At 36.9% G+C, this 26,067-nt stretch overlaps 1 protein-coding gene across 2 annotated transcripts in view; it reads left to right on the top strand.

The window, feature by feature from the left end:
• Positions 1–26,067, top strand: part of map3k22 (mitogen-activated protein kinase kinase kinase 22) — a 58,801-nt gene that overhangs the window by 21,342 nt on the left and 11,392 nt on the right. For both annotated transcript variants that reach the window (XM_081352009.1, XM_081352010.1), the window contains exons 4-11: positions 6,473–6,588; positions 9,940–9,977; positions 13,117–13,216; positions 13,728–13,844; positions 15,868–15,982; positions 19,195–19,328; positions 20,484–20,557; positions 23,662–23,723. In XM_081352009.1, coding sequence (XP_081208135.1) covers positions 6,473–6,588; positions 9,940–9,977; positions 13,117–13,216; positions 13,728–13,844; positions 15,868–15,982; positions 19,195–19,328; positions 20,484–20,557; positions 23,662–23,723 — 756 coding nt within the window. The remainder of the gene's footprint in view (positions 1–6,472; positions 6,589–9,939; positions 9,978–13,116; positions 13,217–13,727; positions 13,845–15,867; positions 15,983–19,194; positions 19,329–20,483; positions 20,558–23,661; positions 23,724–26,067) is intronic.

The raw sequence follows: 26,067 nt of genomic DNA, 5'->3' as shown, positions 1-26,067 counted from the left end.
ACCTTGAAGTGGGAGGGTGAGGTATGAATGTCGGTAAATGACTGGTTTTAGCATCTGTGGTTTTTGTCTACCAAATATGTGTTTACACTACATCAGTGTTTGTGGCAGAGTGGCTTTGGATTAAATTGACACTTCTGTGGTTAAAACTCTATCAAATTACAGGTTATTGTTGTATCAAATGCTGTATGTTAGATAGATGCGGTTTTCTCTCACAGCTGGCCTATCTCTTTTCTCTGGCTTAATTCAAAAAATGTTTGCATTTGTTTATAGTTTTGCTTCCTTTATCTTCTTGACATGATCAATTTGTCTTCATGTCAAGTGAAATGCTCTTAGAGGAAGGTAATGGAAACATTGTCACGCAATCAGTCGCAAGGATTTCCACCAGACTGCCATAGTGTTATCAGAGTGAATCATCTTATCTTCACATCAGTATGAGGTGATAGAGGGATGGTGATCCTCTTTCAATAGCATCATTCCCATTGGAGCTTCGCTTTACGATGTGTACGGATGTTATAAAAGCTCAAACTGCAAACACATCAGAGCTGCAAAGTTTTTGTGCTTCTTTTATACTCAAGTCAATTAGATTCTATTCAATCTAGTAGAGATTTTGTTCAATTAATTTACATTGTAGTCACTTACATTCTATTCAAAACTTTGATTGCACAATATTCTGTTCAGTTTAGTGAATATTATGTTTGATTCCTTTACATTCTAGTCAATTACATTCTTTTAATATTCTATTCAGTTTAGTAAAAATTCTGTTCATTTAATTTATATTCTATTCAGGACAATTCAATCAGATTCATTGTTTTTACATACGCTCTAAAAAATGCTGGGTTGTTTTAACAATTTTGGGTCAAATATGGACTAACCCAACTTTGGGTTAAAAATGCAATTTAAAAATGGACAAATTGCATTTAGGACAAAATCAAAAATGGACAAAAATGCACTTTAAAAATGGACAAATTGCATTGGTTACATTAAAAATGTAACCCAACGGCTGGGTTTGTCCATTTTTAAATTGCATTTTTAACCCAACGTTGGGTTAGTCCATATTTGACCCAAAATTGGGTTAAAACAACCCAGCATTTTAAACCTGAAGTGTACCACCCACACCAAAAAATAAATCATAATCAAATCACTAAGCAACCACTGAATTGAATAACACGAAATAGGTATCATTTAAAGTGTAGAAACTCAGCTTTTAATGCAACCATTTTGATCAACTCTTAACAACAAGGGCAGATGGCAGACTTCCTAGATCTGAAGCTTGCGGCAGTTGGAGGTGTTCTGCATTCTTGTTATAATTGTTATATTTAATTAAGAAATAAAATACTAGCTCAGTCATTAATAGACCATAACATAACCTGTGTTTATGCTTTCTATTTTAAGTGACTTGCATCATACTCTAAGAACACGTGCTGGCCATCTTTCTTTCGTACACACAGGTGTGGTTGAGCAAAAGCAGATACTAGCTTATCAGTCTTCCGTGTACTGAGTGAAGTGAGCATGCCGTTGTGTAATACACAGCTCTGGGTTTGACATTTATGCATGATTTGGTGTTTCTAACCTGAGCGTAAAATGCATGGCAGATATTGACTGAAGCCACTGCTTTGTGGGCAGAAAGTCATGACTAACAGGGGTCAGTAGAGCTGCAATAGAGACTCTTTAGGGTACAGTAAATTGTGAGATCATTTCAAGAATGAATTATGCCTCCTGAATATGCCGGTTTTGGCACACATTAGCCGATTTTTCCACCATCGGGCCGAACGGTTCTAAGAACGGTAAGGAACGGTTCCAGTTGTATTTCCACCTGAGACTGGTTCTGCACGGCACGGTTACAAACCGTTCTTAGCCCGGAATTCTAAGCATGGTTTAGCTAACCGTTAGCTAAAGTAACATCGCAACTCAGGATTGATCACTTGTCTGTTGCCTGGCCACCACTTTCTCTGTAGCTGGCTAACAAATGAATAATACAATTAAAAGGAATATCTGATTATCCTCCATAACACGTTCACTATTTACATATCATATTGTTTGAAAACTCTTGCGTTTCTAAAACAATTTTTTTAATACATTCTGGAGAGCTCTGTTATCAGAGCTGTTATCAAAATGCAAACATATCCGTGCGGCACGGAATGGAACGGTTAAGCAAAGACAACGGTTTAGTAAAAGTGACTCATGTCTGTGTTATTTTAGGAATTTTACAAATGTAAAGGAAAAATGCAATTGATAACTTTTATTTTGCAATTATATTGCATCTATATTCAATGTATTTCTTCACTTCTACATTCATTTATATTTGTATTTACATTTGTATTTTAGTTTTTATATTGTTTTAATAGCCTTCAGTCATTGGTCAGGATGTAGAATACAATTTTTTAACTTTCAAATTCAAATTTTGATATTTATCTAAATAATCAATTACATTTTGGTTATTTGCAGCCCTAATTTAATTCAAATATGGTGCAGCACTGTTTAAGTGTATTTAGCACCTGTTTAAACTGGATTGTGGGTGTTTAATGGATAAGATGTTGTGTTTTGCACTGAAATATTGCTTGCAAAAGTGGCTCAAGCGTTTAGTGAATTCCCCCTCAGTGTTTTAAGACCAATAGCTTCTGAAAAGGGTATTTTTCGGAGGTTGTTTTGCTGAAGATGAAGCACTACGGTATGACAAATCTGACAATATTAAAATAGAAATGAGGTCAGATGGAGAAAGAAAGTGTGTGTGTTGTGAACCCTTTGTGAACCCTGTCTAATGGTGGATGCCACTGTGGAAGAACAGCTGCGGAGTGAGACTTACGCTGGTGTCTGAATCAAAGATACACCCCAGACTCCATCTGCCTCAGCAGTGTCGCCACTGTCTCGCCCAGCACTCCACTGCCCCACAATGCCCTTCTGCGTCCCCTGGGATGCAATAAAACCACTTCAAATACACCACTGCCGTTTGCTGCACATGACCCACCCTTCTGGGTTCAGCACCAGCCAGTATTAATGTTGTTAGCTTGTTTAATGGAAGAGTTTGGCCAGAAATATAAATCACCATATAATTGCAGAATAAAATATATTACAGAATGTTTAGAGTTCTGTTCTTCAGTAAAAATAAATTTCTCCAATATTATAAAAAAGGACGGAGTATCACAGAAGTGGTCCAAACTTGTGTTTTTATTTTGTCTGTTTTTCACTCAATTATCATATTAATTCAAGACTAGAGCGCACAAGTCATATGGACTACTAATTTTATGATATTTCTGAAGTAATTTAAGTCATTTTTACAGCTTGATGTCCCCATTATCAAAAGCAGCCTGGACATTCTGCAAAATATCTTCTTTGATCTTAATTTTTTTTATAAACTAAAGATTTAAAGTTGACATGAAATTATAAAATCAGACAAAATGGACAAATTTGTACCTACAGGGGTAACATAGCTTCTCACTGGCGCAGTACCATTTAAGGGACAATTTTGTACCTTGTCTACCCCTACAATGTGCACATTACTATTTAAATTATTTAAAACATGACAGTGCAACTGACAATGAATACGTTTTTCACTTTATCGAAAAGGATGAACTATGAACAGCCTATAAGAACGACAGTGTGACAAACAATGGTACATCCGTAAGTCATCCTTTGTCAATTATATTATAATTCCAAGTACTTACTTATTTTAATATGCAAAACTGTTACCCAATCATAGCAGTGGGCATTTAATTCCAAATTTTGAATGTGGCACGCCCATCAAAACAGAGTGTTTGAACGTGATGTCTGTCGAGTAAAACAGGTGCAGGTAAAACCTAACCTCTGGTAAAACCAAAGAAACTGAGGCACTTACTCATCATCATATTGTAGGATGAATCCGATCAGACTTACCAAGTTTAAACCGACTCAGAAATGACTTCATTTCTAAGATCTGTGGATAAAGAGCAAATAAATTGGCACATAGGCACCTGAAATTAACAAGAGCTCTCGTCTCTCTTTCACTATCTCCTCCCCATGATAGCAGAGGTGAATGACCTTCCACTCAGACTGTAATTACAAGACTCGCTTAATTGGCCCCATTAGAGCCTCTTGATATGTTAATGCATGACACGCTCATTTGCATGATTGCTCCCATTTCACTTTTAATGATGGCTGAGTTTGTGGACTATTTTAATGTTTCACAGGCTGCTAGTGTTCATATTCGTGTGTTTTTTTTTGCACAGAGGTTGCCGCAGTCATTCTTCATGTGGTCCAGTTATGAATTCAAGACACACATGAGACGCTCCGATATGTTCTCTGCAAAAACCTTCCTGTGTTCACTGATAAAGGATTGAAGCTTTTATCCGACGTATTGTAATAAAAGTTTCCAATTAATTGTTGGGGGGAAAGAAAGCCTATTAGTTTTCGCTTTGTAAAGGGCATGTTAAAACAAAACCACATTGTGTTCTGAATTTCTTGGTTGATTCAGTGCTTAGCTTTTTTTTTTAGTTGAATGGCTCTTTGAAGCTCAGACTTGCTGTAATGCTTATCTTGTTTAGTGTATGTTGCATTATTAAAATTCTCTCTCTCACTAAAGCTGTGCTTGTCATGCCCAGGGTTTAATGCATCGGAGCAGAACAAGCCCATCAATGGGACCAAACCTTTAATGCTAATATAATGTGATCTCTTGCGTCTGGCCACGTGCCCGTCCCTGTGTGCTCTCTATCTCTCTCTCTCTCTCTCTCTCTCTCTGTGGCCGGTTGGTTTACATCAGTGGGCCACACTACAGAAAAAGGAGCACATCAACGCTGTTATGGAAATATGTCAGGGATGGGTCTGTGTCTGCAGCTATGGAAAAAAAAACCTGATAGAAGCTCAAAGGAAATACAATGGGGCTGGTTTAGGGCTTTTCATACTGCACTTAACCCTAGGTTATAGTCTTTCTAAGCCCCGCTTTTAACCCTGAGTTAAGGAACGTTTCACACTTCTAATTAAGAAGCGAGGTTAGCACCGTTTTTTTATCTTGTGTTATGAAACCCTCCTCCAGAGTCTGGTTAGCACCAGCTTTGCTCTGTTAACCCTGCATTGCGATGCTAAACATGTACCATGTTAAATTATGTTACGGCTTGATGGTCAGCAACTGACAAACAATCGTGTGCCTCATATTTACATTCTTTGGACAGTCACGTAAACAGCACATTGCTTAAACGCTAGTTTCAGCGTATGAGGAGAAAAATGTCTAAAACGAAACTGTCGGCAGTATATAACACGAGGATGCACAATGCTAGAGTCTTTAAATAAGCAGGTCACATGCTGCGTTCGTCCAATCAATGACACTGACACCACAAATATGCAAATAAGAACATTATAACATGTTCTTATTAGAGGACGTAAAAATTATAACAGCCTTCTTGACATAACAGCTGTCTTTGGCGTCTTGACTTCTTCAATCGCTTTTCATCTTTCACTTTCGTTTTTATTCTCGTGCACTGACTCATTCGCCAAGCTGAACAACCGATCAGAGTTCTCTCTCTCACCGACGGCCCGACGCTGATTCAACATGCTGAATCGGCCCAAAAGACCCCAATGGCATCCGGCTAGAGCCAACGGTGCGGAACACACCAAAAAAACTAAGCTGAAGCTTGTTGTGTCACGGCCTTCAGAATGACCCAGGGTCAACTGTTTCAAGTGTGAAAAGCCCTAATGTGTAGAGTGCTGTGACACCGTGTGAACATCGAGTGTCTTTCTGCTGCTTTGAATGACATTGTGGTATTCAAATGAGAGATATGAATAGGAATGTGATCCAAACATGACAATTCTATTTCAGTAGTTTAAAACTCGAGAAGCTTGAGAAGATTGTGTGAACGAAACCTCATTTGCACATGGTGCTTAAGATAGATGATGGTTTAAAGGGTTAGTTTAACCAGAAATGAAAATTCTGTCAGTAATTACTCACCCTCAACCCCGTAATACTTTTGTTCCTCTTTGGAACACAAACTAAGATATTTTTGATGAAATCTGAGAGCTGTCTCACTTCTCCATAGGCTTCTATTTTATTGAAAATTGCCGGCCCAGAAAAGTTAGTAAAGACAATGTTTAAAATAGTCTAAGTGACTACAGTGGCTCAACCATAAGTTTATCAAGCGACGAGAATACTTTTTGTGCGCAAAAAAACTAAAATAACCACTTTATTCGACTATTAATTTTCTTCTATGTGGGCCTCTGGTGAGTTCACGTAGTGTAACAGCGCAGCGCTTCTGGGTTGTACGTCAGCACGTAGACTCATTATTGGCCGACGCTGGTCATGTATGTGATGCGTATTTTTTAAATATGTACATTATAAAATGTCTCATTTGGTGATGCTGCTGAAACAAAATAAATGGAAAAAGTGAGCGTTTTGGTTCAAATTTCTTCTCATCAGGACTTTTTAGGTGGCAGTCATCCAGTTGCTTCAGTGACGCATTTTTGAAGATCCACTCACACCGTAGCTTTAACTTGTCTTTGTTTGTTCCAGATGATGAAGAGGCACTCACCTCCATAATGAAGGACCTGGCAGCTTTACGGTTCTGTTACCAGTTCAAGAGCAACAGCAGCAACAAGCCCAAGAGCAGAACCTCATCCTACAGACAGGTAATTACCCACAATGCATCACTCTGAAACAGAAAGGAATGTGCAAAAGCTGTGTTTTCAAAAGCAACTAGTCAGATGGTCGTTTGAACGATTTATTTGATTAATTATGATTGTTAATGAGCAGCAAAGCTGAGTAAATAAATACATATATTAATTGAATAATTTATATTTTTATATATTATAATATATTAATATTCGTATATTATTTATATATATATATATATTTTTTTTTTATTTATTTTAAAATAATGAACTTCAAGCTAACTAAATAAATACAATTATAAAATAAATTAAAATAATTGTAATATTAATATTATAAATGTGACATTTATTTATTTTTAAACATTTATTATATTAATATTATTCATAGTTTCATTTTATTTAATTTATTTTTAGAATCATGAACTGCAAAGCAGAGATTCAGAAAAAAAACAATGTAAAGCTTTTCAATAGCACTTTTGCTACATTGTTCTCTAGACTTAAGGTACATGCAACCTTCAGCCTGACCCAACGAGAGCTGCATTGTACGATACAGTCTTAAACAGGATACAGCTGAGAGAGGCACTACTGTTAACATTTAACATCCGGTCCCTATGTACTATACAGCATAAAACACCAGTATCCTTGTAGTTTTCATTCATTGCCTAAATTCTCTCTACAATGCTGTCGCTTGACACCGGACACCAGTCAATCCTCAAGATAAACGGCTGGCATGAACTTTGTACACGCACATACACTCTTTTTGTCTAACTCACTCTTGGTTGTTCTTTCTCATACAATTTTACCCGCTCATCTTTTCTCTCATACACGCAAAAATGCCAGAAGCAACTTTCCCAACTAAGTTACACAACAATAACCATCCCAAAAAAAACAACTCACGAGGAGTGTTGACAGGTTAAAGCACATGCATAATGAAGATGCACGAGAAGCACAAAAACTTATTTCAGCCTCTCTTGCTGCATTCAAGATGGAGGTGACGTCACAGTGTCAACAGTATCGGTGTAAACAGTGTTCAGACTGTTCATTATCTTCAGCGGTGAAAGGTGCTGTGTCGTCTCAGGGAAGTAGTTATGCTTCAGCCAAACACTGAAATTCAGAGCAGTGCTGATTTCAGAACAGTAGGGGAGACCGGGGGCAGGTTTTTTTTTTTTTGATGACAAACAAGTTAGAGCAGTTATAAATCATTATAAATCACTTTTATGAACTTGGTTGTAAAGTGAGTGATTCCTTCAGAGTGAACGCGGGTGAATCTGACTGCAGTAGATGTGAAAGATATTAATAAAAATGATGTTATTTCAGCCAGCGCACATACCTGTATTTACATCCTGTTTTCGGTCGAAGCCCATAGTAATCGATTGTCGAGTTCACACGCATAGGTTTAGTTACCTATGATCACGCGCGTGAACTCGACAATCGATTACTATGGGCTTCGACCGAAAACAGGATGTAAACACAGGTATGTGCGCTGGCTGAAATAACATCATTTTTATTCATATCTTTCACATCTACTGCAGTCAGATTCACCCGTGTTCACTCTGAAGGAATCACTCACATTAGCTGTGCACTTATAATGACACATCAAGGATGTTAAGAGGCTAAACTCAGGTTTAAAACTTGCCCCATTGAAGTCAACAGGGTGCAAATTTTAAAAAGAGGATAACACGGTGTAGGCAACACCGATTTTTGTTGTTGTTCTCTGTATTGACAGCACTCCAAATTTACAAAAAAATGAGCTCAATGTTAAAATTGACCGGAGTTCTCCTTTAATTGTGGGAATGTTCCTAAAAGAAATACTGTACAATAGACAAGGTACCTGATTTTTATCAGTCCTGAATCTCCTGATGGAAAGCATTTTGAATAATATGTAAATGTTTTTATTCAGTGAATGACAGGTTGTTGTTTTGTTTTTTTTAACCACTGATCTAGAATTGTGACACTTATTTAACATATGCAACATATTCTTAGTAAATTTCTTTCTCTGCCTTAGCAATCGAACAAAGATTCTATTCAAAAAGCTTACATTCCCCGGCTCTTAATGCATGACTTATGAGAAGAGCTATATTGTATTACATTTAACATTTTGATTTAGTCTTGCTCATATCCACCTTATTTTTTGTAAATTCAATGTGTCTGGCTTCTGGTGCCAGTTATATTTAGCTGTACAAAACAGTTTGTTATGCTACTTGATATTGAAAACTTGTATTTCTTGCCATATTATTATAATTTATTGTCTTAATTATAAACACACTGTGCCATATTATTATAATTTATTGTCTTAATTATAAACACACTGGTTTGTAGTGCAAAAAGTTTTACCGTTCACTGCACTTTCTGTCCCTATATCAACAAATTATTTAGAAGTCTCGCACATACACGTAAAAAAGCTTAGCCTACTTCTGCATTGAAAAATAAGGTGGATAAGTCTACACGTTTTTCGTGATTCTCTCTGCCATTGGTCTAAGATCATACACACGTTGTGAAAAATATTTTATAATTACGTATACAAGGTTTGATCCTTTACGTATACAAGGTTTGATTCTTTACATGCCGCACATGCTTTCATATCCAGTCCTGCAACTGCAGTTCAGGTGATAAACTAAAGATTTCACAGAATTGATGACAGACAGACAGGAAGAAAGCAATGTCACATAAGAGTATCTCAAGAGAACACAGGGACATTGTATTTGTAATATTTATGCAAAGTCACATCTTGTTCTTCTTGAATGCAAAGTGGACTCAGACATGCATTTGTAGTTAGTAGACCAAGACTGGATGTGAGAATATATTTCATGTAATATATGCCTAGTTTGTTGTATTTGTTAAATGGTATAATGTGCAAGAACATACATATTGGTTGTTTTAAAATGAATGAATATAATGAAACTATTTTTCATTATTTCTATTAATAGTTTGTTCTTCATTTTTGTTGTTGGTTTAATACAGCAAATGTATTTTGCATTATTTTTATTTAAAATAATATAATTTTTTTTTTTTTTGGTTGAATACAAAAAATATTCTGTTTAGTTCTGGAGAGGGAAAAAAATTCAAGCAAGACTAAGGCATTTTTAAAAAAAAACTATTAAAGTTACCATCCATTTGGCAAGTTACTATTTCTTTCTCCATTTTACATTCCATTTACAAGTCTATTTTTGCAGTTTTTGGATGTTTTTAAGTGTCCACTTTTGGCCCTTGGTCTTTATAAATACAAGTGATGTTTCTGAATGGTCTTTTCTTGTTTACAGAATGACTGATTTTACTTAAAGTTTGCACAGAAGAGCAGATTATCAAAATTCATTTGTGCATTTAATCCACAGGATCAATTCATTTCACTTTGTTGTTTTCTTCTCTCAGGATTTACGGGTGAAGCTGGAGCATGAGCGAGAGAAACGGTGAGTCGGAACGTTCTCATTATTTCTGCAGCTCTCTGTCCTTTCCCTGATCTCATTCCTCTCGTCTTATCCCAGCTCTCGTTATGCCATTTCTAAGATCTCACTGCACGGGGAAGAACAAAAAACACGCCAAGCTGCCCAAAAGAGCCAGAACGTTCCTATAAAAGTATTTTGACATTTAGACGCGGCGTTTCACACACACTCTGGTACAGACGGAGGCAGAGGAAAGAGGAGGTGAAGCCAAGTGTTTGAGCCCAATGGCACACCCAATATTAATTTTCAATGTCCTGTAGGTCATTCATACACCCACACACAGAACATGTCATTTTTCCCTTCTCGAGACTGCCAAATGCCAACACCTTACAAACCTAACGTTTTAGTAAGGTACTCATGAAAATACAGTATTTTCCCTTACATTAAGCCAATGTGTCTGCATAGGAAGAGTCTATGGTTTTGACAAAGCTTTGTTTACTGCAAGAAAGTGAATTAACATTCTTGTCAACTAGTACCGCAAAGCCCTGATGTATCCTGGGAGAATTCACACTTTGGTCTTAAAGCTCCCCAGAGTACCCCGTTCGCCGCCTGTGTGAAAATGCCTCAGTGGGTTGTGTCACAGGAAGTCGGTGCGGCGTCACTTGCTGCATTGAAGGTGACAAGCAGTCGGTGTGTTGCTTCACAGCTCTAATTGGCTGCTGTGGCACAAAATCTTCGTTTAACCCTCTTCTGTTCTGCCTCGACTTTATGCAAGGATGTACGAGGAGGAGGTGATGGACCACTAGTAGATAAATCAATGGAAGTAATAGGGTAGCTATAGGAAACGACATCCCGCCTTCAATCAGAATAGCCAGTCGGCTCTTTTTGCTGTAGAACAAAAGTTTTGAATTCCAAGGACCCCCAAATATATCTTATGAAAGTAACCTTTCCTAAAATATAAAGGCTGTTATATATTTTTGCTAACAAACTTATTTATACTGTATTAGAAAAATAATACTTTACTTTGTAATAAGTTTATTGCATATCCTTTAAACACAGAATATTAGCATACAATATTAGTTTTCTCTTTCAGTTTTCACAATAAATATAATTCCAAACAGCCATACTTGTAACACAGCAAGGAGATACATTGTGATTGTTTTTTTTTTTTTCTATACAAATCTAAAAGTTGTTTTTTTATTGTTACTGTCAAGTATGTTTATTTTTTCTCTAAACTTTTCCGTGGACCCCTAACATCCTCTTGTTCCGCCGACTTGCCTTAAATGGACTTTGTTTGTAAAAAAGCTTAACATCTTGGCATTTCCTTCACTGGCTCTGTATATATCCTCAATCTCTTGCACATTATGTCTTCACTAAGAGCAACAATTTAAATGAGGGGAAATTTTGTATTAAAATCTGTTTATTTATTATGTTGCTTTGAGTAAACAAGGATATCAGTGAATCTTATGAAACCAGCCCGGCCAGATGGTGGGACTTCCATCCAGTCTCATGAATATGCAATAGATCATTTTTTGTCACAGTCTAAATTGCACTATATAATGTTTTATATACATGCAGCTTAAAATAAATGAGGCGTTAAATACTACCATTATTACGTACACTACCATTAAAAATTTACGGTCAGTAAGAAAGACATTTTAAAAGAAATTAATTATTTAATTTGGCAATAAAGAAGCTGTTAAACTGTTTTCTTGAGCATCAAGAGCATCAGCATATTAGAAAGATTTCTGAAGGATCATGTGACACTGAAGACTGGAGAAATGACTGCTAAAAATTCAGTTTTGCCCTGACAGGAATAAATTACATTAAAAAAATATATTACAATGGAATACTATTTCACAATTTTATTGTATTTACAACCCTTAAATTGTTTAACGGTAGTGTATGAACCGCAAAATCTATTTGACATAGTCAACATAGTAATATCATGGTGCATTTTTGCCGTTGTTTCATTGTGTTACATCAGAAAGTCGAAAAACGTAACATGTATTAAACTAGTATACGGATAACCCCATATCTCACAGCACACATCATAAATCTACTCACTTGTGCCTACAGTAATAACAAACTCATCAAAACAGGCTTTAGTTAGCAGACCAGAATAGCTGGACACACTGAAAACCGTCTTCCTCTGGCAGCGACAGCAATACCGAGACAGGAAGGAGAAGAGCGCTGCGTGCCATGCCAAGCGTGGAGAGACGCGGCCAAACCAAAGCGCTTATCTGTGCACGCCAAGGAAGGAAAGTCATCTCGTACCCTACATCCTCCATTTCTCCAGTCTTCCGCTATGATTTTCTTCCATCACTATCTCCCTCATCGGCCAGTGTAAACAAAGCCATCACTCAAATCAAAACTCAACGGGCAGCTTCATCTACAGAGGATCTGACTGTTAAACAACATCTCAGCTTGATTTCACCCATGACGGATGTCCCCAGTTGTCTTCTTTCCGATAAACCCCTTGAGATGAGAACCAATCAGCTGCAATTAAGTTGAAGATACAAAAAACACAAACTGTTTAAGTTAAAGATAACGGTTCTTCAAAAGTAGTAGAAAAGTGCTGTGTGTATGTGTGTGCAGTTTGGCTGGTGTGCTAGACTTTGGAGGAGGAATGGGAAACATGCTTCCTGCTACTTGCAGCGTTGCTCCATTTTTTTTTTTCTCTTTCCTCTCAGGAAGCGCTCCATCTACCTTTGTGTGCGTTGTGATGTAGGCCTCGGTGTTGAAACAGTGGTCCGCTCCGGTTGATTAGGCCAAACGCACAGTCATCATGCTTGCCTTGCATTAACATCATGCATATACATAAGCCAATTTACACTCTCAGTTCCTTTTTCTCTCAACCCACACATTGACTCACACACTCTAAACATAGGCACACTCGTTAGATAAACAGAGACACCATTTTTGGTCTGTCCCATGCATGAATGCACCATAAATGGCTGCAGAAGAAGCTATGGCATCGACCCCTAATGTCAGGAAATTCCCTGTGATTAGAAAAGTACCATCATGCACGTTCACAGTGCAATGTTTACATACCGCTTGCATATGAATAACGTAACTAAACGAAAGTAATGTCTGTTTTACTCGAAATTTGCAGGTGCCTGAAAGTTGTTTTGATTTGATCAGACTTTTTCTTCTCTTCCTTTAGAATTATTCTGTTCCAAAGGCCTCTGAAGTTCAAGGATCTGCTTCAGAAGGTGACGGAGGCCTTCGGCCAGCAAATGGATCTATACTACACTGATAAAGAGGTGCTTATTCTAGTAACTTATTTGTGACCTTTTCATAGTGATAGGTCGGTATAGATAACAATCAATTGGCCATTATTTAGCCATTTTGGAAATGTATGCATTAGCCAATAACCATGCCTGTTATGAAATGGTTGTTTTTCACTTCCAAAATTCGATAATTTTGCAATGTATAATTCAGATAATTCAGATTTTTAAATATTGTAGTGAATTTTGTGAATAATTATAATTATAATCATTTAAAAAAGGTATTTCTCATTATCACACAATTGTATTACCTTATATAGCCTTGTATATGCATGATGTTAATGCAAGATAACTCATTATATCTTGAGATAAAGGTCAGGTGGCAAGTTTATCTCAAGATATCGGCTTGAAAATCCATATTCATTACCTCTTAGTTAACTCGTAATTGGACTAGCATTTGTACTTTGCAGTAAGGATCTGTACATTTCATTAATGTGTTGTTTTTAAACCATGTGTCTTGCTTTACTAATAATGTGACTGGTCTTAGACATTGGTGGCTCTGAAGTGTCAGGAGGATTTGGACCGAGCAGTTCAGGGATTGAGCTCCAGCTCTGGAATCAACAACCTGCTGAGAGTGATTCTGAAAACACCTCCCAACAACCAAGTGAGTCAAAGCCAATACAAAGCAAAGCAACCCAAACTAAACCAAACCCAAAGCCAATATTAAAACAATACCTAAACCCACATGAAAAGCCTAACCTGTACATGAACTAGTTCTCAGACCACAAGCTCACTTCCTCACATCCCTTTTATTATTCAGGTAAAATAAAGAATGCTACATTTGGTTAAATGTGAAGTGTTTTTATAGTTTTTTATTAATTATACTTTTAATTATGTATTACATTATATTAATTGTTTGTTATTATATTAATATTATATATATATATATATATATATATATATATATATATATATATATACAGGGCTTGACATTAACTTTTTTGCTCACTAGCCAATGTGGCTAGTGGTTTTCCAAAGTTACTAGCCACACAGCATTTTTACTAGCCACATTTTTGTTGTTGTGAAATTACCTGATAAAAGTTGACTATGGCGTGCTAAAATTTACTTGAACTAGATTTACAACCCTTTTAAATGTAAAACCACTGTACACACCCAAATCAAGACTACATAAATATATAACAATACAGGTCATAATCATTAGCTCTGATAAGGTTGTGTGTAAAGCTCCTTTTTTAAAATAAAACCATGTATTATGTATTATATGTCGCCACATTGCTCCACCGGCATACGACATAACTCCAGCAGGGCAGGTAACTGTCTCTTCGATTCTTTGTTGTCGGTCACTAGCGACAATACTCATTAGGGCTGTCAGAATTGCTCAAAAATGACCTTCGAATATTCCCTCTAAAAAAAAACACATAGCTTATATTCAAACTATTCGAACATCTGGTTGCGCATTTTGTCAATGACGCGCATTACGTCAATAACAGGACACATTAATACAAAGAGACATAACTACTTGTATAGGTAGTTTATTTAAGTTTAAACATATTTGACAACGTATTACCAACACGAAAACAAGTAAGTCAACTAATGGCCAAGACCGCAGACCTCACTCACTCTCGCTCGCTCACTCGCAGGCACTCTTTCTCTCTCTCGCCCTCACCCTCATGCTGCGTTCACACCAAACGCGGATAGAGCGTCTGGCGCGAGTGTAAAGACGCGTTTACGGGCGTCTGGAGGTCTTGCGGCACGAATGAGGCGTCACGCGCTCTGTGCAGAACAGTTTAAATGAACAACAACAATAAGCAAATGTTGAGTGCTGATCAAGAGTTTCGTGCAAGCAATTTAAGGTGAAGCAGGCTTCATTAAGTGATTGAAACAAATATTATTAACATTAATTGAAATTTTACAGTAGGCTATATAGAACCGACATTGAACGCTCCGAGCGAGCTGTGCTGTGGTAAACATGGAACTTTTCCTTGACATGAAACGGTAAATAATAAAACCAGTGGAAGCCTGCAGTGCATGAAACTGCTGTATCTAACCTACCTTATTCATGCAATATCTATTCAGTCAGTACAGTAGCCTACACTTTAGTAATGTTTCTGTTTAACGTTAAATAAAGTAACCTGTCCCTGACCCCTCAGGCAGCGCGCCCACTCGCAAAGCAGACAGCCGCGCCTCTGCTACTGCGGGCGTTTTTCCACATTCGAATATTAATTTTCACCTTCGAAATTCTGTTTTTTAAAACTATTAGAATATATATTCGAATTTAGAATATTCGTTGACAGCCCTATGGGAGTTGTAGTGTCGTAGTGTCACACTTATTTCAGATGCCTTTTAAAAGACTACAATTATTCAACCCGCCAAAGTGGCTAGTTGGAGTGACTGTGTTACCCGCCACAAGCAAAATCCACCCGCATTTGGCGGGTTGGCGGGTGTTAATGTCAAGCCCTGTATATATATATATATATATATATATATATATATATATATATATATATATATATATACAGGGCTTGACATTAACACCCGCCAAATGCGGGTGGATTTTGCTTGTGGCGGGTAACACAGTATATATATACTCTTAATTTCTTACGTAATTTTGCCTCTTTTTCCAGGTTTAGCAAAATTCCTTATATATGTCCATCATCTCTCCACAGTTCCTTCAGGTCAGCGGCCAAGACAGGCAGAGCGAGATGAGGTCATCCAAGTCCCTGGGAGATCTCAAAGCCTCGGTTCTTAAGGGCTCTGAACGAGTGCGCAAACACTCTACAGGTGCGTCACGCCGGCTCACACACACCCCTAACACACACAGCACAGTCAAAATGACTGTACACAATGGGTTTATCATCAGCTTTGTTTGCACTTTTCTCCATCAGGACTGGGGAATGGCATCAAAGAGCACAGTGACGTCAGGGCTGTTAGTGAAAGCCTGGGCAAATCATTTTGGTTGTTTTGAATGACAGAGGAACAGATTAAAACCATCAGTTTGATACCACTTTCCTGTGTGATTGCATTTACATAATATTTGGCCAATCGGAATCAGTTCACTCGGAATGTGTGTTCCAAATGAACGGTTTACTTGAACGCACATTCTGGGTGCTTGTTTACATGTCAATCATGTAGAATCCTTTGTGTTTTTCTCCTGTTTTTGCTGTGTAGACAGATACAGTTTTTGCTATCTCTCAGAAGGCAGGAGATATGGAACGACATTTCATTTAAATGTCACAAAGCAGATGTATAAACCCACCTTTATCCCATCAACTAATTCAAATGTTTATAGTCAACTTTAAAGGGGTTATCAAAGATATACTGCCTTTTAAACATCTGGGGTCGGTAAGATTTATTGATGTTTTTGAAAGACGTCACTTATGCTCACCAAGGCTGCATTAATTTGATCAGAAATACAGTAAAAAGAGTAAAATTGTGGAATCTTGTGATAGCAACGCTGAATTTCCAGCATCATTATTTCACATGATCGTTCCGAAATCTGATTTGGTGCGCAAAAAACATTTCTTATTATTATCAGTGTTGAAATCAGTTGTGCTGTTTAATACTTTTATGCAAACCATGTTTTCAGTATTCTTTGATGAACAGAAAATTCAAAAGATCTTTTCTAACACTCTTAAATGTCGCATCTGATAAGTGTAATGCAGTTATGAATGAAAGTAATATTTTTTTTACTTACTGACCCCACATTTTTTAACGGTTATGTATATGCTAGGTATTCATTCAAAATAAAATATGTCTTTATACTTCAGTTTATTAATAGTGCTGCTAGTCTACATGTAGTTTATGAAAGGCCAATATTTCATCTTGTTGAATGCAAATGCATTTAGGAAACTGATGACATAACTTGTCATATTTGAGTAAGGACAATCAAGGGTGTCTCAAGTTTGATTCAGGCTCTGTTAGGATATGTATTTTGTAAAGTTATTTCATTGTCAGTCTCAGACCGTAGAGCGCTTAAAAGGCTGTGGAACAAGTTTATAGTGTTTGAAAAGGCAAGGAAAGTTTTTCCTATTCATCGGGTAACATTCAGTAGATGTAGGTCTGATCAGATTGTTCACACATTATTCAGAAGCCAATAAACAGTGAGAAGTTCACAACATGAACATTATGCAAACAAGAACGAGTGTCTTTCACTAAATAGAGCATGTAAAAAGCAAAACATTTCTCAGCAAAGAGAGCTCAGTGACACTCTTTTTCTCACCATCTCACATTTTTTCAATGTTTGGCACCGTCTCTTTGTTTTCACACCTGAGAAAGAGACGTGGGAAAGAAGATAGCTCGCTCCACGTGACATACTGAAAGACGGAGATTGTTGGTTTATGCTGGCTGAATGTCAAGGATGTATTTTTACAGATTTCAATGTCAGAGCAGTCAGCATTTGTCATCATAATGGGGTGAACCGGTGAAGTGGAAATACCTTTGCACTGCCTAGCATGTTTTGCTTCACTTTTTAGCAGTTGGTTAATAAAAATAGCTTTTAAAGAGACTATATCATGAAAAACTGGATGCTTTTTTGACATTACATCCATTAGAACAATAACATGAGCACCCACCTTTACTGTATGTATGATCACCTGTTTAATATTAAACAACTTGGCCCAACCTTATGAATGACTTCTACTAAAACTGTACATAACTGTTGCTAGTCAAGCAAGGGTCAAGAAGTCTTAAAGGGATAGTTCAGCCAAAAATGAAAATTTTGTCATCAGTTACTCACCCTCATGTTGTTCCAAACCTGTAAGAATATGAAGCTTTCCTGTAGCTCAAACAATAGAGTGTTGGCGCTTGCAACGCCAAGGTCATTGGTTCGATTTTCAAGGGAAAGCAAGAACTGATAAGAATGTAAATGTGTACCTTGAAATGCAATGTAAGTTGCTTTGGATAAAACCGTCTGCCAAATGCATAAATGTAAATATGAATCGAGCAGTTTAGTCCAAAATTTCTGAAGAGACTCTGCTCGACGAGTGAGAAAGAACCTCATTGGTTCTTGCGAAAGCTCAAACGTGCTGCGTAACACGAGATTGAACCTCATTGGTTCTCGCACGTCAAGCGAAAATGCTTGAGCTTTTGTTTAACACAACAGATGTGTGAGTTGATGAATGTTTATTATGTGGAAATAAGCTTAAATTCAATTTGTTCATCACATAAAGCGATTCGAGCCTCTTCAGAAATTTCGGACTAAACTGATCAATTCATATGGATTAGTTTTACGATCTCTTTATGAACTTTTTGAAGCATCAAAGTGGTAGTTGTGTAGACTGTCAACGGAGGGACAGAAAACTCTCGGATTTCATAAAAAAATCTTCCTTTGTATTCCGAAGATGAATAAAAGTCTTACGTGTTTGGAATGACATGAGGGTGAGTAATTAATGACAGAATTTTCATTTAATGGGTGAACTAACCATTTAAAGGTACAGTAACAAGAGCAGCCTGTTTTAATCAGTGCCATAGAAAGCGAGAAAAAAGGTGGCATTTAACACATGTGTGTGTATATATATATATATATATATATATATATATATATATATATGTATAGCCTACTTATTCTAAAATAATATGAAGAGCAATAGTAAACTTGTGCCTTATATTGTGGCAGAATGCAGTAGTCTTTGCATTTGGCACTGTCTACAGGTGTCAGTCTCACATTCCTTTGACGCTTTCTTCCCCACCCCATCCCTTCCTGTCACATGCTCTTTTAATTTTGATAGCCTTTTTTTCTCATTAAACTCCTCTCTCATTATTCATCCACCATTAGCACTGTCTCTTCCTCTCACATTCTGCTCACATGTACCCGTCACTCACACCACACTTAAATCTCAAGTCATTACTCACTTTAATCTGCTCGACTTCTTTCTTTTTTTTCTGGGATCCTGTACTCTGTTATTAGTTGCCCTGGAAGTATTACTGTTCCAGACTGTTTTTTTGGCATCAGACTGCGTGATGTGTCACGCTAACATCCCTCCGTCTGCCCGCAGGATCTCTGAACACGGGCCGCACCTCACCCCCTCCGGGCAGCGTACCAGAAGAGCAGCAGCAGATCGCTCGGCAGGGGTCCTACACCAGCATCCACAGTGAAGGAGAGTTCATCCCAGAAATGCTCGACTCCAATGTAAGATTCATGGTTTGGAGCTGCAGATTACAGCTGTGACTTAAAGTTACATAAGGACTTTTCACAATATGTTTTCACAAATACCAAACACTTGGAACACTTTTTTAGCATTGATTTAGATTTTAAGCCTAGGTTATGAGTAGTGTTAGCACTGATACTAATATTGATATACTGCTGATATACACCCACACACTACAAGATAATCAGGACTATTTTGGGCCCATTTCTGACAATCCTTGGTAAAACCCGATTATCTTGATGGTTCTACAGATGTTGAATTTTTACGATCAGAAATCCTGTTGTATGACAGGAACCCTAAGGACAAATGCGCACACACTCTGTAGATTGTCACATGAAACGAAGCGATACCCAATCAGAAAGCGAGCTGATGGAAGATGTAAGCATAACAACCGCAGTCTTGGTGCAGTACCAGGTAACGTTAGCTAACCACCTAGCAACATTTCCACCGTTAGATTGAGAGAGAGAGAGAGAGAGAGAGAGAGAGAGAGAGAGAGAGAGAGAGAGAGAGAGAGAGAGAGAGAGAGAGAGAGAGAGAGAGAGAGAGAGAGAAAATGCATAACTGTGTGATGTTCGTGACGAATTTTACTCACCTCCAGCTTTTTTTTTTTTGCGTATTTTCTGTAAAAAGCAGTCCAAACTCTATTTTTTCGTTTCTTCTTGCCCATCATCCGCCATGTTTGCTTGCCGATAACCAATATGTGTGAAATCAGCCAGTACTGGTAGATTTTGGCAATTTGTTTTGTAACCGGCAGACAATTATAAACCTCATACATAGGCAAATAAGCATGGCAATCCAGAGTGTACAGATGTACTGTGTGACATTTCAAAACCTGAATTAAAGATAAACTAGGATTATGATGAACACTGGGTAAACAAACTGTGAAAAGTCCAATGAAAAGAAACTATACTGAGTTTTTATGGTCTCTGATGTTCTTTCACCCTGTACTTTGTTATCACTGTTCTCTGTAACTGTGCACTTTATAACAGTCTGGGGAAAAGAAAGCTTGGACGTATTACGGGCATTTGCTCATGGAAAATCTTACGTCAGTCTTGTTGAGGGCTAAGGTTCAGATGCACAAATGGTAATGAAAAATGTAATGCAATGAAGTGATGTCATTTATTTTTTGTCTGTAGATGATGGAGCCATTCGGGAGTGCTAATGGGTCGCTTTCCAGCAGCTGTCAGTCACTGGACCAAGCACTGGACAGGTGGGCCAAACACTGCTTTATAAACTTGTGTGTATTAGGGAGGTAAAAGACTATATTTTTTAAAAAAGAAAAAAGACCAGGGTAGGGTTGCACCAACCATTCATAAGTTCTTAAATTGGAATGTAAAGTCCACTCTAGAAGTTTAGTAACTACTAGTAGTACTTTTACGGTTGTACCATTTGTTCTTAAGGCAGAACGTAGCTAGTAGGACATAAACTCTTCGTAAATGAATGCGTAGGCGCATAATATGACATTCTTATTTATACGGAGGCTTCAGTAAATATTAAGTTTATACATTTTATACATAGAGTTATGTTTTAACTTTCAAGTTTAATGGTGCAATGCAAAAATATTTAGTAGTGCGCAAGTTGTAATTTAGTGCCCCTTTATGTGAAAACTAGGCTAAGTTGCAACTTACGCACAGCTGGCGCAGCCGACCCCAGTCTACTAATTGGTCTTAAAAAAGCCTTGAATAATTAGCCTGGTATTTATCATGAACAATTTATCATACAAGAGCCAGTAACACTTGCGGTATGCAGTGGCAAGTTTTAAGACAGTTAGATGGTGCACAGTGGAACTAAACTCATTGCACATGACACAAGATGCTGAAGACAGTGACGTCTGTCTGCGTGTATGGTTATTGTGGTGACAGGTTTATTATATTTTTCTATTTTGAATTTAGATTTTATTTTTACTTTATTTCTTAATTTTTTATTTTTTTTTTAGACTGCAAAAGCTAGTGTAAACTGGTCATTTAAGTAGTGGGATTACACTTTATGATAGTCTTCTTTAGATATTCTGCTAACTTTGCAACTACATGTCAACTAACTCTCAGTAAAGGTAGAGTAGGCAATTTCGGAGCGGCTAGCATTAGCAAGCTAGCTATAAAAAAGCATGAGATTCTACCCTATATTGAAATGAAGTGTTACCAATAGCACTTTAATTTTTAAATACTAGTGTTATATGATAAAAAAAAAAAAAAAAACATTTTCGGTACCATTTAATGAAAGCAGGTAATAAAATGTTCTAATATTGAACTAAAATTTTAAATTAATTATTGGACTTTTTTATTTTATTTAAGCCTCGTTTAGCCTTATTGGGCACTATTTTAAAAACAGCAGAGCCACTTTCACGTTACTGAAATATGTAATTTAGTTTAGCCACTTCTTGTAGTTAGTTGAAATCAAATTAAAAATGCCTTTCTTATTGTTGTCTCTGCATATAAAATGAGATAATTACACACTTCACCTTAAAGAGTATATTATAATAATTACGGGTAGACAAGATATCTGATAAATAGACCAACTGTCCAGAGAGGAAATGAAATCGGGTCACCACAAAGGCCAACCAGGAAGCCCTTGATGTCACCATGGCGACAACTCGCTTATCTGGACGCCTGGATTCCAGTGCTATCTCTCACCGCCTCTGCTCTGCTCAGAGAGAGAGAACGAATGAGAATGAAAGAGAGAAAGATAGAGAGAGAGTGGGTTGATCTGGCCAATCTATTCTGCTTTCTGTTGCCTGTGCACTATTGTTATAAAAAGAGCCAGTCAATAATGCAGTGTGAAAAAAAAAACACAGTAAGAATGAAAGACAGGAAAGTGAGAAAGAGAAAGAGAAATGAAAACCATGCTACCTGCACGAGCCTTATCTGGCTTTTAGCCCTCAGAACAATGGCAGGAAACAAGTGCATGGAAATGTTTCCCCTCACTGCGGGTGTGTGTGCGCCCGTTATCCGGGGTCTTGCTGATCCCCCCGCTCAGTTCTGACGTCACCGTCGGACAGGGATAACAGGGTTAGGGCAGTAACAATCACTTTATGTCTCTATGAACATTAACTCATGATGTTTTTACATTGGGAGTTGTTTTTTCTTGACTCCTGTAGGGTGAGCAAAAAAACGGGTCTGTTCGCATCTTAAAGCAGACACGAAATGGACATTGCGATAGTCATTTCTTCCCTATAGTGACATATATCCGAGAGAAACGCCTTCTCAAAAAAGATTAGGCAACACAAGAGCAGTGTCATTTTCAAGATGAAATCTTGCAACAACATGTAACATGCTAGAGCCTTTGTTTTGTGAATCAATGCCAGCTGCAGCTTACATTGATTTAAAACTGAAAAAAACTGAATGTTGCTGTCTAACTACCCACAGCTGAGCAAGTGATTGAATGTAGTCATTTGTTTGCCTGGAAAATATGATTAATGCCATTTATCCATCTGTTTTCTATATAAAAAACATTACCAAGAACTTGAGAACACAAAAATATACTTATGGGAAATGTTTATGCTTTTATGCTATGCAAATGCAATTGAACTAAATGGCAAAATATTACACTAAATGGCATTATAAAAAATTACAAAAATGAATACCGTGTAATATTGTGAAATATTTTTAATATTATTTTGAAAAGCAATTTATTAATTTAATTTTCAGCAGCCATTACTCACGCTTTCATTGTTACATCATCCTTCAGAAATTATCCTAATATGCAGATTTGGTTTTTAAGAAACATTTCTTATTATTAATATTATCATCAATGAATGATAATAGAAATAGAAATATTTTGTTGAACTTCACTTTTGCTGAATAAAAGTATTTATTTCTTTAAAAAAATATATTTTTTAATTATTATTAAATGACCCTAAAAATCACAACCATCTAGCATGACATCATATCCTGTTGCTTTTATCTGTTCTGGGGTCTGAAATATTTTCACATACTTAAAATCTAGTGTGACCACCACATAAAAGCAAAACGGCTAATAAAGCGGAGAAGTTTAGCATCATTTGTTTGCAGAATGCTTTTTTGGGTCACTGCGTTGTGTAGATTTGACTGACACTTAACGCTTTCACTGCGCTATTCAAATGTCTATGAAACCCCGTTGAATGGAGGGACGTTAGTGTCTCGGGTCAGGTATCAGGTAGAGAGAATCTAGCGTACGTAACGACAGGTGGCAGGCGGTCACATTGGCACATTGGGGATCCTGCGGTTGCAGGAATGTAGGCCAGGCAGACGGTGCGGCCAAACGTCACCACTGCACACAGGGGAGCAACAAGCAAAAATAACCCATCATCTCTCCTCCTCTCCTTGTCTCTTTCCACAGCCCGCCATTCTCCCAGAGCAACCGGGACAACAATTACCTGAACCTCAACTATGAATACAAAGGTGAGGTTGACACGAGCAAGTGAATGTGGATTTCTGTCAGTGCTGTGGGCTTGTTTTAATGGTCTTTGCTCCATTATAGAGCTGGCTCTCTATGAGAGGAGCAAAGATGCTTCCTTTGAGCTGTTGACTTTGGTCACTCTGTGTTGCTAATGGGGCGTTAAATACTGTAAAATAGCATGTTCCCAAACTTAGTGAGCTGCTTTGATGTGATGATAGGGCAGATAGATAGGCAGCTGCCTTCTAAGGGACAGAAATGGAGCCTAATAAATGACGTACATGGGAGATTTGACTCAATATCGATTTCAGTTCTTAATTTCTGTATTAAATGAATTAAAAAAAATCCTAGCATTTATTCTATTTTAGTTAGATTAATTGTATTATTATTCTGTATAAAATCAATTATATTTATAACAATTAATATTAATTACAATTATCATCTTTGGCGATTTATTTATTTATTTTGCTCATCCAAGTGCATTCTGGGAGCCTTCATTGTGAAGGATTGCACTTTTTGGAATCAAAATTGCATTAAATATTAAGGTTATTTTCAGAGAATGTATGCTAAGTTTTTATTGTTATTATTATTATTACCATCATTATTATTTACCATCATTATTGAGTTATTTTTATTTTTTATTTTTTTTAGCGTAAATCCAACAAAATTTTATGAGAACTTAAACTTAATTCGAGATATGCTAAATATAAAATATTTATAATATTTAAATATTTAAAATAATTAAATAGTTTTTAATATACACTACATGTCAATTAAATGGATGTTTTATATTTTTTTATATATAGGTCTCTTAAACTCATCAATGCTGCATTAACATGGTCTAAAATACAGTAAAAAAAAAAAAAGTAATATTGTGAAATGTATTATTTTAAAATTTAATTCATTCCTATAATGGCAAAGTAGAATGATGAATTTTCCAGTCACATGATCCTTCAGAAATCATTCTAAGTTTATGTTCTCATTAATTTTATTTAATATTTTGTATGCATTATATATATATATGCCTGTCTTAATACAGTACATTACTCAATTTTGTTTTCAAGTAAATTTACCTTTGTTTAAGGATGTTTAAATATTTATACTAGAAGTATTTTTGTCTAGATAAGACAAATATATTAAGAAATGTATTATTTTTCAACGTGATGCATGTAAAGTCTGCATATAGGCAGCTCACTAGACTTTAGGAACAGAGTTATAGACCTGTATCGACAGGGAGAGAATGAGATTTTCACACTTCTTTCCCCCTTTCATTCCTTTTCTTCTGCTGTGCTGAGAAATTGAAAGTTACTGGAGTGGTTAAACAAGGAGATTTTCTCTCATGTCCTTCCCTGGTTAGTATTCTCTGTCTCTCCTTTGCTCTGTCACTCTCGCTCTCTCCAGCTCCCATGCTCATGCCCGGTTTCCCTCTGTTGTTTTTCCTCTTGAGCAGTGATCAAATAGAGCGGGCCTGCCTGATAATGAGATAGTAATCTTCCCCAACAGAGGGAGGCCAGTCACACACGCATGCACAAAAACACTCTTCATGGAAACTTTCCCTTTTACGTGCTGCAGACCATTTATATCCCAGAGCTCTATGATACAGACAGCATGTTTCCATTGAAAGCCAAACACACTCATACATGCATTCACTGAGGATTTCTCCATAGAGAGCAGGCTTTTTTTTCAGGTCTTGTGAGTAGATTTTTCCTCCCTGCACTCTTCTTCTAAACAGAGCAAATCCCTGGGTCTCCCTGGGAGACGGGCTGCAAACACGGTCGCTCGCTCAACAGCTGCTTTCAATCGCAGAACGCAGCGCTCATGTTCAGGCGATCTAGTCAGGGCCCCTGCTTGTGTTTAGTCAAGTCAAGTCACTGCTTTTTACAATACAGATACAGTGTTTACACACAGACACTTACTCTGTCCTGATCCAACCCGCTCTCATTTTGCGCAGGTGTCTTTCTTTCTTTCTTTCTTTCTTTCTTTCTTTCTTTCTTTCTTTCTTTCTTTCTTTCTTTCTTTCTTTCTTTCTTTCTTTCTTTCTTTCTTTCTTTCTTTCTTTCTTTCTTTCTTTCTTTCTTTTTTAATTAGAGAACAAATGGGTGAATCAGAATGAGCTCGATATTATATTTTACTTTTATTTAAAAGCCATTTTTTTGTCACTATTTTCATTACCATTTTTTGTTAAGTCTTTTTTTTTTTCATTTAAAAGAGAGAATTTATTATCATTTGTAATTAATTATTCAAAACAGAAACCCTGGAGCACGACGCCATATCAGAATGCTTCTATTTGTTTTGTGTCCCAAAATAATTAAGCATTATTTTTATGACAATTAAAGAAAGGGAGAAAGA

This window comes from Scardinius erythrophthalmus, assembly GCF_964197995.2.
Source record: "Scardinius erythrophthalmus genome assembly, chromosome: 22".
In the NCBI taxonomy this organism is placed as follows: domain Eukaryota; kingdom Metazoa; phylum Chordata; class Actinopteri; order Cypriniformes; family Leuciscidae; genus Scardinius; species Scardinius erythrophthalmus.
Note: the sequence above shows the minus strand (reverse complement) of the source record. Positions and strands in the feature narration are given on the sequence as shown.